The sequence below is a fragment of the Haemaphysalis longicornis genome, unplaced genomic scaffold, assembly GCF_048455015.1.
Source record: "Haemaphysalis longicornis isolate Haplotype H1 unplaced genomic scaffold, Haemaphysalis longicornis Haplotype H1 scaffold_3, whole genome shotgun sequence".
NCBI lineage: Eukaryota > Metazoa > Arthropoda > Arachnida > Ixodida > Ixodidae > Haemaphysalis > Haemaphysalis longicornis.
The window spans coordinates 182,368,078-182,388,835 of record NW_027526335.1 but is presented as its reverse complement, the minus strand read 5'-3'; the positions used below and the strand labels follow the sequence as shown (position 1 = coordinate 182,388,835).

Below are 20,758 nucleotides of genomic sequence, written 5' to 3'. Positions count from 1 at the left end.
TCTTCAGAAAGCTCGGTGCTACGGAAGAAGGCGCTGAGCAGTCAATTATGAGTGGCGTGATCTAACAGATGATATCTTTGTTCAACTGCGATGGGTAGCCAAGAAACACCTTAAAACTCTTTATGTCATGGCGTGGAATCAAACACATAGAGGGGACCAGGGCCGTACCCAGAAATTTTTTTCGGGGGGGGGGGGGGTATCAATTTCGGGAAGGGGGTAGTTTTACTGAAAGCAACAGTAAGTATTGTTTACGTGCTGCCTGGAAAAAATTTCGGGAGGGGTTTGAACCCCCAAACCCCCCCTCTGGGTACGGCCCTGGAGGGGACACACAGTTGTGCACAGAAAGCTCGCGTAAAACAGGTAGTGTTCTCTATATAGGCGTAGAAGATCTTTTGCTCTCTCGAGTGAATATTACAACACGAAGACACTCAACAGGAGTGCGAAAATAAGGGCGGCCGCTTGGGCGACCAGTAGAGGTGGACGACGGGCAAATACATCCTTAGCTTCATCCGGATACTAATGCCTAACACCAAGAGCGCTGTGGCAATGAGCAGTCCAATTGCGACATCGGAGGGGACCGGACTCATACGAAAACTCGGCTTTATATTGTGAGCGGTGCAGCTACACCTCCCTATGCGGTTTTGTCGGGATTGCCCACAGACCGTCGACCACAGCTTGTGTGTGATCCCAGGTAAGAAAGCGAGTTCGCTGCGGTACCTGTTTGATAGATGGTGCCCAGGCGTTTCTTCGGGTCCTTTAATTAGTTCCACTTACCAAGTCAAAAACAGAAACAAATAGCGTGCTGCGAATTAGGCCTATTAAAGCATGCGGAATGTAGGGTGCCGCTTCGTGACATGCGGTGGCATTTCGAAGTGCCACGTTAGATTACCGTGTACAGAGAAGAAGTAACGCCACTTCAACTGTTGACGCGTGTACGATATAGCCTTCTTGGGTGGCATTCCATTGCGTACCATTGGTCCAGCCGTAATCGGGATTGTCTCGTCTACGCAAATTGTGTGACCCGCCGGGGTGGCTCAGTGGCTAAGGCATTGTTCCAAGGATACGGAATTAATCTCGACCGCGGTGGCTGCTGTTCTGGTAGAGGCGAAATTCGAAAATGCCGGTGTGTGTGGATATTTCGGCACACGGTAAAGATCCACATGCGGTCAAAATTATTCCGGAGCCCACCACATACGCGCGTATCACAGCCCAGGTGTAGCGTCGGCGCGTTAAACTACACGATCAATCAAAGCAAACATTGTGAAGGAGTCACAAAACACAGCGAGGGGGAGAATTATTTCAGCCATTAGTCTGTTGAACAGTGGCGGTGACAGTACCGCACCTGCGACTGCGGTTGCGATGTCCCCGGAAGAGGGCAGGGTGCTATTGAATGCCTTTCTCCCGCCTACAGCAGTCAATATCTCGACGCTATAATGAGGGTGTGAGTAGGCGAGATTTCTGTAGCAGGGAGGCCAAGCGCGTGTGTGCGTGCCTCGCAATGACCGCCCAGCGTCCCCTGCACACGTTTGTCAAGCCAAGCATGTCCACTTAGGGAGATTAGCCAAGATTGGCCAATTTTGGCCAACATTGACCGCCCGGAAGTTAAAAAACCAAGTAAGTGCCGAGTGTTCTTGTGTGCATGCCTCGCGGCGAACGCCCAGCGTCACTGGCGCACGTTTGCAAGTGTAGCGACACCATCGCCATCGTCATCATGAGCGCCAGGATCATCATCAGCGGTGCCTGGCCAGCGTCAGCAATGCCACGCGAGATATCGAACACGACTGCGCACCTGGGCGGTAGCTCGTCTTCGCCACTCCCACTAATGGCCGGGCCTACGCTCTCTAATTAAATGAGCCCACCAACCGAGTCTGTGCCCTACACAAGCTAAGCATTGGCCAAGATTGGCCAAGATTGGCCAAAAAAAAAGCTCCAGTGTTCGCCGGTATCGTGACAACACATGCTTGGAACGAGAAAGACAGGTCATAGCGTACGCCCCTCCAAGTTTATGTCCAATAATTCTCATTTCCAAAAAAAAAAATGCAGGAAGCTCGCACTATAGCAACAATGATGCAGTAAAGGTCGTTGCGGCAACAGCGAAGAAGCAAATCCGTGCAATCGTGGACTTAAACCGTCGTGATGGTCGTGAAGGCTGGTACCGCTTCACTACATTTAAGTCTTACGCGTTAATGTGAGCTTCCCTCATTTTTTTCACGGTTTCCGCCCTTGTACTGCAGTGGCAAATAAACAAATGTTCAGGTGTTCAAATTTCCAACTCTTTCGAAGGTTATGGTTGTGGCTTGTCATTTGCCGTTTATAAATTCACTGACTATCACTCGTTCGTAACGTACATCTCTGTTGCCTTCGAGCCTTTACTACGCTGGCAAAGGACTTGATGCGGTCATTTCTTCTGCACAACCTTATGACGTCAGCAGGCTTATACGGCCATACTATTTTGTGTCCTTATCTCTGGGTTGGCTTTAACTCTTAATGCTGGGTTCTTTCCGTGTCTTTCTAGGAAATCCCAGCAAAAACCTTGCGTGTCATCAGAGCGTTCTAGACAGACCCAGGGCCCGCGAATTCGTGCACGTGCGCTCGTGCCCTAGCGTAAATAACATGTGTGGACGCTCCCTCTCCTATGTTTCGTGTTCACAGACAACCGTGATGGGAAAGAGTCCACGATCGAAATGTAACGCAACCTCACTGTAATATAAAGGCCTATTTCTACACCCTACAAACTATGATTATGTTGCCAGCTGTGGAATTATTGCCTCCACCGAGCATCCTGCTGTTCTTCCGTAATTAAAGACAACCGACAAAACTGAATCGCCCCCGCCACTCCATGCCTCAAATATAAACCACTACAGCTTAACCAAGCTGATGACACCAACCACGCTCTTCGGTAGAAACGCCACGCGATACTGATGGGATGCACAGGCTGGCAGCACCGTCACCGTCACGCTACGTACACGTGTACAGTAAGCGTATGCGCTGTAATCACGTAAACGTCGCTTTGAATTTCTTTCTTTACATGTCTTTTGCAATATCTGCATTTTCCAGTGTGCTATGACCACATGGATGTTTAGAACATGAGTTTTTGCAGAGGCCTGCATTTTATCATGAACCCTTTCTTCGTGCATGCTAAAGTACCCAACCGTAAGGTCCATATCTTACATGTGTAATTTGTGTTTTTGTGTGTGTTTTTGTATGTCTGTGTATGTGCACGTGTATGGTGCTACAGTGTACTTCCTGATTCACTGCACTTTGCAACCATTATCCATAATCCATTGTTTGTTTCGTCTGTGCGTCGCCCTGTAATTCTAGCGTCTCACCCAACAAGGCCTAGTACTGTTGGTGGGAACTTCAAAATAAATAAATAAATAACTTGCTACGCTAGTACAACTGGATGGCTTTAGGCTGCTACCTCGAAGCTTCGTTCTATTTACAGCGTTCTGGCCGATACTTACCACAACTAGCCAGCAGTACTGCCCACTGCACGAGCCCCCGCAACCTATCATAGAGATAAGGAGCAGCAAGGAACCGGAAGTGACGTAGAAGACGACGATCTCAGTCTCCGAGCGGCCGCTGTCGTCATCGAGCAGGCGGCGGGACAGCTCCATGTCGGGTCGAAGCAGCGCCAGCAGACCCGCGGACAGCAGCGCAGCACCCACCGTCTGCGAAATAAAAGGGATTGATTGATTGATTGATTGATTGATTGATTGATTGAATGATTGATTGATTGATTGATTGATTGATTGATTGATTGATTGATTGATTGATTGATTGATTGATTGATTGATTGATTGATTGATTGATTGATTGATTGATTGAACACGCCGACGCAACGCAGGCGATGAGGCGCGCCGTAGTGGAGGGCTCCGGATTAATTTTAACCACCTGGGGATCTTTAACGCGCGTCGAAATCTCATGCACACGGGCGTTTTTGCTTTTCGCCCCCATCAGAAAAGCGGCCACCGCGGTCGGGAATCGAACCCACGTCCTTGTTCTCAGCAGCACAACGTCATAGCCACGGAGCCACCGCGGTGAGTGAAGAGAAAAAGGAAGCTAGGCTGAAACTTGGTGCTGCACAAGGGCATTTTACCCACGCCAAGTTGCTGAATCTTTCGTGTGTGTGTAAGCATCCCAAGTGCTACATGATGAATTTACGGGACAATATTGTCCGAGTGCACTCGAATACAAACTCAGCGGATTGTTTGTAATTGTCGCCCAATTTTTATCCTCAGTTAAATCCTTTATGGAGTATCCGCAGCCTAATTTCTGAGAATTGAACAATTAGACAACCACGGACGACACCAATCACCCGCACCTCGCTCAACCCTCTCTGCAACCACTTCCTCTGGTGGCTGCAAACCGTAGCCCTGCCGATTTTGATGTCTGGCAATGAAACCGCAGGGGCGTTTCGCCGCAAAAATGCCCACTTCAGCAATACGTCTAATTCTGACGAGCCATCCCCGCCATCATTGCGCTAAAAGAGACCCACGGCCCTGTCTACCTGCATAGATACAAGTATACATGTACCAGGATTCAGAGGGCGATACTAATAATACAGCCTTTCTTCTACAGAAGCGCCTTACGGTTGCCTATACTGTAGATTTACTGATGGCGCCATAGAGCCGACTTTCCTCAAACACTGCCCCCAAAAAATCAAATCTCCCATATTGTTCTAAATGTATATAATCGCCGACAACATCGCCACCACCGATTTGACTCCTTTTTACGCGCGCCCTTTCTGCTGCTTGTACTCACCCCTTGCATGTGGTTGGCGAATTCAATACCCCCCACCCAGCCTGAGGTCACCCCGTGACCAATCCGAAGTGCGGGACCTGTGGACTCACATACAATCCCACGACTTTACCCTATATATTTGTATACACAGCGATCTCGAGTTCCCGCCCCGGCTGCGTACTAGTGCCGCCCAGGACACATCCCCTCATCTCACACTTACAAGCAGAATTCCCAATGCCACCTGGTCTAATACACGGATAAATTCAGGTTTAAACAGCGCTTAAACGAGGACAAAAAAAACACAAGCCCTGTGTTTCCTTTCATTATCCTGATTTAAGGGCTGTTTTCTGTCATATTAACACAACCACCTGGCCAATGTTCAGACCTAAGGCAAAGATCACTATATCATTAGCACCACGTTCAAGCTTCGGCATAAACCCCTTGCCCCAAAGCCCTTTGGTATCCCCACCAATGAGGTTGTCTCCTTGATCCCCACCTAGGATAAGTTCAAGAGACAGGTCACGCCACTGCCCCTCCTCGTATCGATAACCTCTCTGCCTGGATTCAGTACCTCCTATAGATGACGCAGGAACCCACGCTACTACCCTGCTGCCTGCTACATACTTCTCTCACCACTATCAACTCTCTCTTCCTTAGTTGTAAGCCTCAATGCCTGATTAGAAAACTCCAGGGTAATTTGGCTAAACTCTACGAGTAGTTTACCCAATACGGAATTCAGTTGGCTGCTCAACAATGGGGCGAAGTGTGCGAAGAGATGCATGATCAGTTCGGTACCCGACGCACGTGGTAGCTCCTTGGCGACCACCATGATTCCAGCTCATAACGTGCATCTTACAATCACAACATCGCTAAACTTCTCCACCAAGTATTTCTCCACCAAGTACACTGATCGGCTCGATCAGCCCTTCAACGCCCTCCGTACCAACACCTACAACCTTCCAATCGCATCCCTGTTGGTTCCTACACCAGCGCTCAGCGAGCTTCTTGATGCTCCCGTTACACAGGCAGGGGTTCGGCGTATCCTTGAAGCTCTCAAACCTATATTTTCACCAGGCCCTCACGTGGTTCACAATACAATGCTTTGGTATCTGGATACACACTCCAATTAGGATCTCACTGAACATTCCAACCATTGCTTTGGCACTGTCACTCTCCCGCGCTCGTAGAAGAACACCAGGGTCACAATCACCCTCAGGGCCGTTTACCGAGTCCCTCCTCCAAACCATTGCCCCCTCCGTTCGACTCAGGGGGGATTCTGTAATGATTATGCATGGGGCAATCGATTTAAAGGATCTCGCCCACTGGAGACTCGAGTGCAGGAATGATTCAGAATACCGCGTTAGGGTTAGGATTAGGTATAACTTTATTGATGTCTTCAAATCGGCGGTTTTTACGCGCCGCGACGCGGGCCTGGCGTCGACCTGGGGTTAGCTGCTACTCTGCACAGCGCCAGCGGATCCCGTTGCCGCGTTGCCATGTCTGTGTTTTTCGAGCGCGCTCGGGCTTACTGAACGGCCCAAAGTTGAACGTCCTTGTCTCTACTGCGCACTGCAGCTTCTTGGTTAAGTCCCGCAATAACCTCAGGCCTATTTCTCTTACCTGTTGCCTTGGAAAGGCATTTGAGCAGGTCAAGTCACGCGCCATGCAAATTATATGGAGGAAAATCTTATATCCGCTGAAATGATTGGTTTCTGCCAATCCCTTTCATGCCATGATACCATGCTCCATCTGAAGTATGACATTCTTCTTCCGAATGACAGCATGGGTTTGTCTAAAATGCAGGAAAACACATTAAGACGAATTCAAACAAACACGTTCCCAAATCCAGTACGACTAGATCATCTATTCCCCACACAATACTCCCCGGACTGTGCGTTTTGCGGCAATTCAGGCACACTCTACCTCATCGTCTGGGAGTGCGACCGAAACCCCGACCTTGCCCCCTTTCCCAACCCTTCCCGTGAGCAGTGGGAGAGCATGTTGTCCAGCTCGAGCTGCGACGACCAGATGATCTTGGTTGGCCGAGCGGACAGAGCCAGGACTGCCCTTGGACTTCCGGACTAGGAAGCCACCCACAATTTATTTTTGCTCATTAAAGTTTTTTCTCCCTCTCTCTCTCTCTCAACAACGTGGTCCATGCTGCCATCTGCCCTGGCCTTAACCACACTTCTTGTGGCCCCAAAACCTATTCGTACATTACAAGCTTCCTCTCGTCTCGTACCGCCTCCTTGGTCTTTGGTTCAGAACACTTCCCCTTCTACAACCTCGAACGTTTCGGTACTCACCAAGGCTCTGTCCTTCCTTCCTCACTTTTCAATCTGGCTATACTTTGCCTGCCTACTTCCTCCCGTTCCTTTCCCTCCCTAAATGTTTCCCTCTACGCCGATGGCATTACCCTCCGTGTAACCGCAGGCTCTGATGATCATACCAAAGATACCTTCCAAATAACCACAGACACGGTCATGGCCTATGCCGCCGCAATGAACCTCTACTCTGCCCCTATAAAATCTGAACTCCTTTTCCTTCCCTGACACCGTCGCTATCGACACTTTCCCGCTATCAGTGTTCAGATTAATAATCACACCACTCCACAGGTCTCTCCAAAAAGGGTGCTTGGCCTTTCATTTCGGCCAACAGACTGCACCCTCACACTCTTCCGACCCTTCGAACAGAACGGGGGCACTAATGCGGTATGTCTGTATCTCGTCTTTTGTGGTCTAGCATTGGAGGGCAGCGTACAGGGAGGAAAATAGAAAGCGCACGTTACAAGCAAGCAGTGCTTTAGGTGTAATTTCCAAATGCAAGATCGGATAGTTTTCACGCTGACGTTTCAACACTTCCTTTATTGTGTCCTAATTTCCCCTCACCACGCACTCTGGAACTTCTGCGGTCATTTCAGTTCTGCCATCTCAATAAAAGCAGTGGTATGGTCGCGAGATATTTTTGCTCACCCGGAGCAGGGTACTATCGCTTCTGGTGTAAAGTCTGGGTTGGTTCTCTCAATTACGATGTCGCAAAAAACACGGGGTGCTCCCAAACGCTGGGTTCGAATTCTCAAGTTCCTGGTTTTCTACATCTAAAAGAATACCTGAACCAGAAAAGCCTGCCACAGTTATCGACCGCGAAAATTATACCACTTTCGGGGTTTAACGTGCGTCAAAATCACTCTTGCGCACCTTACATTTCTCCGGCATCCACCTCAAAAGGGTGCCACGGTGACCGAGTGATTAATCTACAGGGAAGCGTTCAAATAAATAAAATAACGCGGCCCCTGGCAAAGTCTCCGACATCCGTCGCCTTGTAAGAAATAAAAGAACAGGGTTATTTAACTTCAGCGGATCTGCTTGCCACAAACGTGACCTCAGCCGCTTGTACATGGAATGAAGACAATAGGGAGAATGTAGCCCGGCCAACGCGGCTACAGTCACGTTCGCGGCGACACACCCCGATGAAGATAAAGCACCGTTGTCACGGTGCACGGACACTTCTCATCTGCGCGGCAACCCAGTGTTCGGCCGACTTGAAAAGGAATTCTTTCTTTAACTTGTTGGGCACAAAATAACAAAATGATCTCGTGAACGCAGTGGCCCCTAACGACACCTGATTAGCATTTCCTCGGCCCGGACGCATTTTTATCTTCACATTTTCACTATTCGCCAACTCATCCTATACACAACAGCAAGACCTTCGCAGATGGTGGCACCGAACTTCCCTCCACGTTGCCCCTCATGCGTGCCCACCTGCCATACTCCAGCATCTCACCTGGACTTTTTCTGCTTTTATCTCCTTTTGGGCAAACGCTACCCCATTCTCTACAGACCACACACATTATTCCTTCCCAGGCTCTAAAAACTTGATCCATACACCCTTCATTATATAGCCATGTACTCAATTAAAAATGACCTATACCAGGTGTACTATGACTGGTTGTGGCCCCACTTCCAAGACCGAAAAAGATCTGTATACAATTCTTATGAAAAGCCATCTTATGAGCTTACACTTCCTCCTTTTTGTAATCATCCACTCTTTCAATATTCGGACCACGGGTTCTCTTCTTCCGTATTACAAGTACTACTACTACTATTACCCGGTTATTACACAGTCTTGCTGCGACATTGGCGTTAGACTGGCACGCCTAAACAATGTGGTATCGAATCTTCTGTGACGTCTTAGGTATACCCTTCACAGTTCAGATTCGTTTGTACGAAGAGGCAGCAGTGTGTGGTTGCGTGTGTGTACGGCTGTCACAGTAGTGTGAGCCTATTTGAGCCCGCCGCAGGGGCTCAGTGGCAAAGGCGTTCTGATGGTTCATGGTGAGCCCAAGGATGCGGGTTCGATACCGGTCGTGGTGCCCGTCTTTCTACTGGCAACGGCGAGAAAGTAGAACGGCACTGCGCCGATATTTTGGCGAACGTTAAAAATGCCCAGGTGGTCAAAGTTAATCCGGAGCTGTCCACTACGGCGGCCTCAATGCCCAGATGTAGCTTCGTCGCGTAAAAAACCAATTTTTACTTTTCTAGCGTATTTATTTAGTAAGAGTCTATTTGAGAAGCGTATCTTTGTTTATCTTCTGACATTCAAGACTAGAACGCCGACAACATTTTCGCCTTTGCTTTCATGGATCCGAATTGAGGGCAACTTTTTTTATGGATCATTATACTTTCAAAACACCGCAGCGAAAGTTACTTGTAAAACAACAGCCCTTTTAAACTCTCTTTCGCACAAGTGCCAGTGAAGAAGTTCCTGCATGTCTTTTTTTTCTTTATGAGGATACCTTGGCCACTTTTCAAGATGCACATACGAGTCAATCCCACACGTAGCTCAAAATCTGTCGACTGGGATTTTGCTGTTTTCCTTTTTTGTGTATATTACCGGTTCTTGCGTACAGTGTAAAAACAAGATTCAGACAAACGAAAGAGGATACAGCGCTGACTTACAACTTGTCATCGGTTTTGCGTCGACGAGTTGTTAGTGAGATGCATTAACGAGAGGTTGCGTAAGCATCAGCCCAAAAAAATGTTATCAACGGACCCGTGACACGTATTTTAAAGACAACAGTTACCATCGGAATTTTCATAGGTGCTCCATAATTAGCCCAAATATTTACAAACTGGTAAGAGGCATCACAGTGGTTTTCGAGACAAATTTCCACTGAGACAATTCTGCCAGCTTTCCAGGGACATTGTGTTTCCGACTGGTAACCGACCGTGTCTTCTGCTGTCGTTACATCTGAACAATGGCTGTTTTCTTCAGAATAGTTTTAAATCCGCAAGAAAAGACACTGGACGAAAGCAGAGAACGTACAGACTAACAACTTTGTTAGTCTGCTAAGTTGCGCCGTGGTCCTGTCTGTTCTTGCGCAGTTAAAGCCACGTTGCCTAAGTACCAATAAGTACAGCAATGCACTCGCCTTCATCTGATTTCTTCCTCATTTTCTATTCTTTTGTTTGCGTTGTTACCGCTTGCAGATTTACGTTTCTATGGGCCCCTTAGCTCACAGTGTATGCAAGTATACACACATTTTGTTTTTGCGGGGTACGACCCCTGCTTTAAACAAGCATCACATTTACCTTCTACAGAATAGGGCTTCGAGTGCAATGTGTAACCAAAAATACTTGCATCATACAGATTAGCTATTTTCGAAATCCGTGTGTGTGAGAATAACCCATTTAAATAATATTAAAGTAATTGAAAGCTATAAAAGGTAAACTGAGAAAAAACATCTCAAACGTGAAAGGTTTCTGTCCGTAGTAGCCACCATGCCTATACTAACAGACGAAATGAGCCTTGGAGCATCCGAACAACGTATGGAACCCAGACACTATCGAATACATTACCCCGCATTTTGAACGCGCTAAGTTTGATAATCAGTGATTTAACTACAGCTCCACGGCGAGAGCTGCCTCAAATTGCCTTCTTAATTTGAATCTTGGCCAAAGATGCTGTCGTTTCTGCTTCCCAGCGTTTCGAACCCATCACTGAATTGTCACATGTATTTGCGTTTGCCGTCTGTATTAATTTTTCTACCTTTATGCACATTCCTTTATTTCGAGTTAGAGCCTCACTGTGCTCTGGGCTGGATCACAAGCAGCACAGCGTCTAATTTACTTATAATTTAATTACTTATAAATACCTAATAGATAGTAGTTAAATGGAATCAGTTTCGTCTTTTAAATATCTTAGAGTTACTTTCACCTCCGATTTAAATTGGGCCCCCCATATAGAAAAATCACATCCAAGGCGTGTGAAAAGCTCGGCCTGCTCAAGCGTCGCTTATACTTGGCTAATTCCGAGACACGGCTTCACGCGTATAATACTCTTATCCGCTCTTCACTACAATATGCGCAAGTAATCTGGCATCCCCATTTAATGCGTCTGACTAACATGCTTGAATCCGTACAGAACAAGGCCGCACGCTTCATTCTGTCGTGGTACTCAAGATGCCAGAGTGTATCTGCCTTGAAGGACCAACTTAATCTCCCCCCTCTCACCCAACGCAGGCAGTTTTCAAGATTAACTTTTTCTCACACCCTGTACCATCATCTAACAACATTCTCAAGATTAACTTTTTCTCACACCCTGTACCATCATCTAACAACATTCTCAAGATTAACTTTTTCTCACACCCTGTACCATCATCTAACAACATTCTCAAGATTAACTTTTTCTCACACCCTGTACCATCATCTAACAACATTCTCAAGATTAACTTTTTCTCTCACCCTGTACCATCATCTAACAACATTCTCAAGATTAACTTTTTCTCACACCCTGTACCATCATCTAACAACATTCTCAAGATTAACTTTTTCTCACACCCTGTACCATCATCTAACACCATTCACTCGCAAATTCATCCTTCCCGCACCCTATATGTCCTCACGCACCGACCACGCTCAAAAAGCTAGTCCAATTTCTGCCCGAACAAGCAAATATCACAACTCACCTCTTGTATTGGCAAACAATCAATGGAATTTTTTTACCAAGTAGCCTAGTGGATCTAACAGACGCCTCTTCTTTTCAAATCACACTCCTCTCATTTTTAGCCATTCACAATACTCTGTAACTTCTCTTATCTTGCTTATCTTTTCTAGGCTGCAATTGTGTGTCCCTGCTTTTAAAATGCCAGATTCTCTGTCACTTTTACACTTCCTGTTTTTGGATACATTGTTTATTGTATTGTATTTTTGGATATAATGTTTATTGTATTGTATTTGTATTGTATACTTCTCGTGCTTTTATAATATTTTATTGCCCCTTTTATTGTGTTGTATTGTATTGTATATTGTATAAATATTGTATGATTCGTCGGTTTTCAGCACATTCTCCCCCCCCCCTCCATGTAATGCCCAGTTGGGCCCTTATGGTACCTAAATAAACAAATAAATAAATATTTATGAAGCAATTTTGGAGCTTTTCTATTGTTTTCGGTTCTATTGTTCTATTTCCCTTCCATGACAAAGGCAGCAGTACGGCAGCAGCAGCAGCTGCTCAAAGGCAGCAGCAGCTCTACTGTTCGTGGATATTGTTTTGTTGTTGTTGTTGTTGTACAAAGTAATTACTTTTGCTAGGTATGCTTGCAATGCATGTGTATCACTTTGTATTCGCAATTCAGCAATTATACCTGTGTTTGCGCTTGCCCACGCCACCTTGCGCTGTAAGGGCCCGGGACAAGTCAAGCTGCGCATGCAGCTTTTTTTTCCTCTGTCCTGCGCTCTCAAACTGGGCAAAATAAAATCTTCAAAACTTGAAAATCTTGCCTGCGTGCTCATCTTATTCTCTGTGAAAAACTTGCTGAAACTTATATGATAGCTTGGTATATCACTGGTCATGTAATTTTACTGGCATTTATGAGCTCGAATTCATCTCATGGTATCAATGGGTGAGCGCGGCTGTCATGTACCGCGGTAGGATGAAACAAACTGCATCACATTTGGCCTATGCGATGAATCCAACGCTATAGAACTTCTAACTAGACCAAGCATGTCGGAACAAGTGCGTTGAAAGGCAGCTTAAGCATAACTTTGTCGTTTCGCAACGCTTACACGATGCATAAGCGCGTGCTATTAGAAAAGAGCCGCAGATGCGTTTCTAGTGCACATGCTTATATTAATTATTTCTTTTTTTTTTTACCGTAAAAACTGATCAATAAACTGCCACACTTCCTCGACTGTACACAGCCAATGTAATTACTGTTTACAACAACAAAAATCGATATCCACGAACAGTAAAGCACAAAAGTCTTGTTCATGGAAGGAAACCAAAACAACAGAAACAACAATAGAACAGATTCAAAATGTCTTCATAAATTAGAAACGGTGGCTTGTGATCCATCATGCATGCGTTCAATGGGCGTTTGAAAATAGCCCCCGTTTCGCCAGGGGCAATTGCGCGGTGTGGTGGACGGCGACCCTCACTCATCTCTCGACGCGCACGCATATGCAGGACTGCTGCCCGCGAAGCGCAACGTAAGGAACGAGTGCTTGCACGCCACCTGCTGCGCTTCAAAATAGACACATCAACGATGATGAACAGCGAGTACTCCTGCACCTGTTGATTTTGTGAATATACCGTGTTAACTCGATTTTCGCGATGCCCACGCTCGCGATGCCCAAGTGAGGGGGGTGCGTAGATTCGAAAAATATAAATTACCCTCCTCCTCGCCATTTTTTCGCGGCCGTGCCTCTACGAGACGGGCGCACGAAATGATGTCTTATTTGGCAAACATTCGAAAGAAAAATACGTACAGACAGTGAGTCCGCTGCTCACGTATGATTCCCAGTCAACCTCACTAACACTCGAGTCCGTCGTGCCGCTTGGCCCGCTGCTCTCAGTATCCCAAGTATGTAGTCTTCTGTTCCATTGAAGTGGTTTGTAATTGAAAACTTCATAAATGACTTTGCCCCAACCTCAACTCGAGCCGCTTCCATGCGTCTGAAATCCACCTTGCGATAGTTGCTTAGAAAAGGGGGCGCTTACATTCGCATGCAAACTCTTCTTTCCATTTTTTTTTTTTCAAAAGTAGGGGAGGGTGCTTAGAATAGCAAAAATACGGTAGTAGTACCGCACATTTTCACTTGTTTCATGGAGAGAATCATACGCAAAGTCAAACACAAAAATTGTTCAGCTCACCCAAAGTGTGACGTTTGTACTGAGTAGAAAGCAGCGCGCTAGGGGAGCCATGTCGCCTCCAAGAGCCTGCTTCACGTAACGCCGCACACGCAGGCACACGTACGTATCGCTTGTTCTTGTGCACTTGCTACCAGAAGAGCGCCTGCATACGTGCCCCGGCCGCTCTTCACAGCAACATTGTCGCAATTTCGTCGGATGGAAGTCCTTGATAAAAATACAATGCAGTCGGTCTTGCAGCTTAAATCCGTTCCAAATATCGCATCCACTAATGGTCTCCAACGTTCTTTTCACTTGTGTGCATTCTGTGTCTTCACAGAAGCCTTCTTGCAAATGTTAATGTTCACCATTATAAATTAATCGATACGGTTTGAGTGGGCGACGCTCCCAGGATGGTCCTCATTGCACTCGGAACTACACTCGAACTCGAACGGCGGTTCACTCGAACGGCGGTTGCACTCGAACGGCGGTTCTAAACAGGAAAGTATACCTTGGCACGGCGATATGTTCGGTTACACTGGAAAAAAATGAAGATGCGTTGTCCTACTTTTCCGAGCGGATCAGGACACAGCGATGTGATGGCAGAGATGTCTTGCTTAATAAGACTTGCAGGAAATCCAAACGTACTTCTGGTTCTTGTGTTGTGGAAGGGTTTGGCGCAACAACAGTAGAAATGGTTATCACAATCACAACTCAGGTCAATAGACCCAACAAGAAAAACGTACACAAGTTATGTATCTATGCACGTGATTACGTTAACATCGGAGTACACGGCGTAAGAGGTGACGAGCGACGTAAAGCGAGTTCGCCCTCATAACGTGGCGCGTGGGACGTATGTAGCGCGCACTGAGCTGCGCTCTTAGAGGCTGTTGCTTCCCACCGAAGTAATCTCGCACGACGCCCTGATGGACACATTTTCCTATGAAGGCGGTCGCCGTTATCTTAAAGGAAAGGCGATAGCGACTTCTCGGCGCCTTCGTCTCCGCCTAATGATATCACTGGCGCCTTACACAAAGGACACCGTATCACCTTCATCCCCTGGCTCTGGCTCAACGATTCTTTTCGCTCTACAAGAAAAAAAAACGCCCGAAGGAAACTAACTCGATTTGGTTTGGCGCGAAATTTGAATTGACTCAATGTACAGTAGTACAGCGCATTCGCTTCTTCCTCACTGCAGAAGTCTCTGTCTTTGCGCACATACATGTCATCGGTAGAGAAAGAGTACGCAATGTCGTCCTTCCAAGTATTCTGTATAAATAGGCTATCACCTCTACGCGACCTGCACAGGCTACGCCGCTAAAATTGACTTCAGTAGAATATATGCTTTACTCCGACAAAATACATACGAAAGAAATGGCCACTCATCGTGGTCCACAGAAAGCAGTGTTGCAGATTGGGCAGTCCCCATTCACTCCCATTACATTCCAATGAAATAAAACTTGCCGCGATTCTATTGCTTCCATTTCCGCGGAATGCCAAAACTTCTCCTATTCTTACTCCTAGGATGGCCGGGCAGTTCAATTCCGTTCCTTTTTACCCGCCGCGGTGGCTCAGTGGCTAAGGCGTTGCGCTGCTGAGCCCAAGGACGCGGGTTCGATTTCCCGGCCGCTTTTCTGATGGAGGCGAAAAGCAAAAACGCCCGTGGGTTCGTAATTTCGGCGCACGCTAAAGATCCCCAGGTGGTCAAAATTAATCCGGAGCCCTCCACTACGGCGCCCCTCATCGCCTGAGTAGCGTCGGCGCGTTAAACCCCACTATCATCATCAATTCCATTCCTTTAATTCCGCAGGTTGGAGTTAAATTTTCCTTCGCACAACCTTGCTCTGCCTTTTGGATTTCCCTGAAATCTGGTCAATTGACAAGCCTATTTTTCTTCTACGAAATCTGGTCAATTGACAAGCCTATTTTTCTTCTACGAAAGCTAGTATCGTGTAATAAAACAAATTTTATTGAACATAGCTGAGTTTTGTCATTTGTCACTAAAAGCGTAACTGGGCTGGTTGCGTCGCACAGCCAACCAGCGGAGAGGGGTGACGTGAAGCCATAGAGTTAATACTACTGACTCGTGAAGCCGAGGATATTGGCCGCGAGGCCCACCACTGGAGAGGCCGGCGCTGCAATCGTTTTGACGTCACTTGTAGGATCAGATCACCGTTCCTATCTCGCTGCGTAGTTGGCTTGCAACGCGTAACACTTCGCTTAGGAAGCGCGTTCTAAAAGTATTTTCGTGTTAATTTCCTTCATTTAAAGGTAATTCTCAGTGCGTCAAGCGCAGTTCGACCTAATCGTGACTGTGTAACCGTATCAACTGTGGTAGATTATCCGCAAACACCATGAGCGTGGTGGTGTATTACGCATGCGACCGAAGCGTAAGCAGCGGCTTCTTTTCCCGATCAACAATGTGGACTACGACGACCGCCGAGTGAAGTTTCTAGATTTCCCTTGTTCGCAAGAAATGTATAAAGGAGGAAATCGTGAAGCGTTAACTGCTCGCAGAAGCACACGCACCCGTCGTGCCTGCCCGCACAGCCGACGGTGCGGCTCGAACCGACGCAGGTCGCGGCAGCATTAGCAACAACTTGTCGCCGCTTTTTAAAATCACACAAGTCGTGGAAAAGAAGTTCCAGATTGGTGAAAGTGGATGTTGGTGTGATGAAAAATTGATAGGTAGCTGTGGTTTTCAAAGCGATGCTCAAATATCTGCCGCGATTTACGCCGACCAGCCGCGGAGGTCGGTCCCGGCAGCGCCGGCCCGTTCACGCACGGTGCGGCGACCGGCCGAAGGATGGCTATGCTTGCGCGCAAGAATCGGCCGAGGCCTTGCAGGTATCTTGATCGTCGATCGCTTCAACGGAAATCACCGCGCTTACAGAGTTCCCAGAGCGGTGAAACGTTCTGTTAGGGTCTGTAACTCGCAATTCTAACGGCGATGAAATATCTGCTGCGACGCCAAGCCTAAAGTTCCCAACATCCGATTACGTGCATCGGAAGCCGGCTGCGAGCTGTTGGCGAAGGCCCTCCCGTCTCGCACGCGTGTGTTGCGTTTGGGTTCCTCTAACTTCTTGGGGGCCCCCAACGCTCGGTTCTCCTATTCTAAATATCCCCATTACCCGAAAGCATTAACGACGTGTTTCGCCTCGTACGCAGCCTCGCCTTCTGTGAGCAGTCGCGAGTTTCGAAATTGATGCTTGAGAAATGCCGGCTTACTGTAACCATACAAAACACGCTGCAATTATAAATTACCACGCCGAGCACCTAATGAAAACTAAATATAGCCTTGTCCGAACCCGCTCGAAGGCGTTAAAAACTCGAGTTCATACCGTTCATACATTGCGGACAAGTCGCGAAAAGTAAACATCAGCCGTGCAGAGTACAGGCTACGGCAGTGATCGTTAATCAAATCCGGGCATGACTTTAAAAAAATCGTAGGGCAAATAGGCACTGATTAAGCCAAACTGCAGACCATAACAATACTTTTAAAAAGCATGTGCGGCAAAGCAATCTGATCACCGTTCTCGCGTCATTCATTTACCAGGCAATACGATCAGTTCGCGCGGTGAGATCATAAGTGAGCGACGCTTTTGCGTCGCTGTTACAAGGTGTTTGCTAGCATACACATGTCCCGTCACAAGTATTTCATAATGAATTTACAGCGTACTTTTCTCGGCATCAGTTGCGTCGTCCTTGGCGTTAGCTGGTTGCGTATGTAAGAGCTGTGGGTCGCGATGGTAGCAACTACCTAAACGCGGCGGTGTCGCCGGGAGCAAGCGAGTCGCTGATTGCTTGCCCGAATTATTTGGTTTACAGACAACTTTTTTGGTAATTTGCATCAAATCCACAAGGAGCGGGCGAGACGGTGGCCACAACAACAACAACAAAAAAACACGCTCCCTCATACGCACAGGAAATGTGTTGTAGCAGACGACAACACGATTCGGCGTCCTACAAGTGACGTCACTCGTAGGTGGCGCCACGGTATGTCCTCGAGGCCAATAGCGCTGCAGCCAAGGATTTTATTCCCCATTAGCTTGACGCCAACAGAGAAACTGGAACGACAGTTGCTTAGGCACGTCAAGTCGCATCGCGTCGTCACTCGTACGCGTTGAGGAATAAGTGTAAAAAGGAGCGTGAAGCGAGTGCAGCGCCTAGTAGGCGACAGGCGAGGGTGAAAAGGGAGCAACACGACGGAGTTCTGGGACCGCTGAACAACTAAATGAGTGGCAGTGCCTCAAAATGGAACAATAAAACTGCGCAAAAGGACGGGACGGAAGAAGAGGACAACAAACCAGGCGCAGACTCACAACTAAATTTATTCAGAAACAGCCTACGCACCTATATACCCTTCCGTGCACATGCGCACAGTCGCATGCGTTTAATCACAAGGACGCGTTTAAAAATTCATACTCACTACAATACAAAGATAGTGACGCTTCGCTAACGCAGTTATCACCATTTTTTCGTATATGAAAGGCCTCTATTAGTTCCCTCGCCACCTTTTCCTTGCTCCGGCCCAGCACTGTGGTTTTTTTCCAGTTGCGGCTTGCAGGACTTGTTTTCACATTTCTTGCAGTGGTGCGGAAGGTGCGAGCCAGTTCCATTCTTTATTGACAACTGGTGCTCTCTTAGCCGGTCGTTCACACATCGGCCAGTTTGGCCAATGTAAATCTTCCCGCATACAAGCGGAATCATGTATAAAACCCCAGTTGCGCAACCCACATACGGTGTGGTATGTCCCTTCAGGCAGTCTTTTTTGTTGTCCGGTCCTCTCAGGATTTTGGGGCACAAACTAGCCAACTTCCGGGGGGCAGAGAATACAACCGCCACTCTGTGCCTGTTGGCTACATTTTTTAGGTTGTGTGCCACCCTGTGAACATAGGGTACAACCACCGGTTTCTTGCGCTTAGGGGTGTCCGTCGTGTATGCGGCCCTGCCCTTCACCTTCTGTAGCAACGACTCGGCTACCGCTGTCAAAACTACCACAGGAAAGCCAGCCGTCTGCAGCCTGGCAACCTGAGCGACGAAGCTCTCTTGCACCCTGTGATGGCATGACTTCGTCAGAGCTCCTTGTAGACAAGAACACGCAATGGCCCTTTTAACAGTCTTGGAGTGCGCGGAACCATACGGAAGCAGGCCTTTCCGCACTCTTGGCCGGTACAACCAACAAACGTGGTCTGATAAAAGCGTCATGTTAATATCTAAAAACTGCAGGCAGTCATTGTGAGGCAGCTCATGGGTGAAAGATAGACCTTTCCCCAATCGTCTAAACTCGCCTAAAATCTTGTTAGTAGCGTCCAGGTTAGTTAATACCGGTGATGCCTTTACAAAAACCAGGAAATCATCGACATATCTAAAAACTTTAAGTACTATTTCTTCGTCAAGGTCACGCTATAGATTTCGATCAATACTGGCCAAGAAAATTTCACAGAGAACAGGCGCCACGCATGATCCTTTACACACACCCCTTCGCTGCACGAACAACTCGTCCTTAAAAGATACAAATGTAGACTGCAGATAAAATTCAAGCAAAGTCATAAAATTGTCTACAGTCAAGCCACAGGCATTCTGGAAAGAAACAACGTTACCCTCTTCAATGCAATCTCTTACAGCAAGGAACAATTCTTTGTGCGGTATAGAATAAAACAGATCGGTCACATCCACCGAAAACGCAGAGCCGACAGGCGGGCCTTCTTTCAAAAACGAGACAACCTCCAGTGAATTTTTGGTCGCGAAAGGATCCTGCAACTTAAGTGCACTGAGCTGTCTCTGCAGAAACCGGCTCACGTGGCACTGCCACGTGCCTCTCTCGCTAACAATGGACCTAAAAGGAAATTCATCCTTATGGGTCTTAACAGTGAAAAAAATATTAAGGCTACCGCTTTTACATCCATTAATCGACTTTGCAAGCTTATCAAGAGACAGTTCCTTGCATAAGGCCACAGCACTTGCTTTTACCTTCGAGAGGCACTGCCACGTGCCTCTCTCGCTAACAATGGACCTAAAAGGAAATTCATCCTTATGGGTCTTAACAGTGAAAAAAATATTAAGGCTACCGCTTTTACATCCATTAATCGACTTTGCAAGCTTATCAAGAGACAGTTCCTTGCATAAGGCCACAGCACTTGCTTTTACCTTCGAGGGCACCGCCTTCCTAGGTGAGAAGTTCTTTTTCACAGCCTGAAGAGCCTTTTCACAGTACTCTCCAGAAGGAAGGACAACGAACCCTCCGTCCTTGTCAGCTTGCAGCAACACAAGGTCGTTGCTCTGGAAGTACTTCACGACGCCTTGAGTAGACCCCGCAGGCGCTGTAGACTCCTTGCTCACTGCCCTCCTCAAACTGTCCACATCCTCCAGCTTTGAGGAGGCCAGTTTGAGAAGGGCAGTTTGAGGAGGGCAGTGAGCAAGGAGTCTACAGCGCCTGCGGGGTCTACTCAAGGCGTCGTGAAGTACTTCCAGAACAACGACCTTGTGTTGCTGCAAGCTGACGAGGACGGAGGGTTCGTTGTCCTTCCTTCTGGAGAGTACTGTGAAAAGGCCCTTCAGGCTGTGAAAAAGAACTTCTCACCTAGGAAAGCGGTGCCCTCGAAGGTAAAAGCAAGTGCTGTGGCCTTATGCAAGGAACTGTCTCTTGATAAGCTTGCAAAGTCGATTAATGGGTGTAAAAGCGGTAGCCTTAATATTTTTTTCACTGTTAAGACCCATAAGGATGAATTTCCTTTTAGGTCCATTGTTAGCGAGAGAGGCACGTGGCAGTGCCTCTCGAAGGTAAAAGCAAGTGCTGTGGCCTTATGCAAGGAACTGTCTCTTGATAAGCTTGCAAAGTCGATTAATGGATGTAAAAGCGGTAGCCTTAATATTTTTTTCACTG

General features: G+C 47.3%; 1 protein-coding gene across 2 annotated transcripts in view; it reads right to left on the bottom strand.

Moving 5' to 3' along the window:
• LOC144175857 (uncharacterized) overlaps nucleotides 1-14,828 on the bottom strand; it is a 35,933-nt gene extending 21,105 nt beyond the window's left edge. Inside the window, exons 1-2 of one of the 2 annotated variants that reach the window (XM_077704878.1) lie at nucleotides 13,897-14,828; nucleotides 3,465-3,671 (exon numbers count right to left, since the gene is read on the bottom strand). In XM_077704878.1, the coding sequence (XP_077561004.1) occupies nucleotides 3,465-3,671; nucleotides 13,897-13,947 (258 nt within the window). In that variant the 5' untranslated portion in view covers nucleotides 13,948-14,828. Of the gene's footprint in view, nucleotides 1-3,464; nucleotides 3,672-13,511; nucleotides 13,682-13,896 lie in introns of those variants that run through there. The other variant, XM_077704879.1, reaches the window with a different exon arrangement.
• Between the last annotated feature and the right edge of the window lie 5,930 nt (nucleotides 14,829-20,758).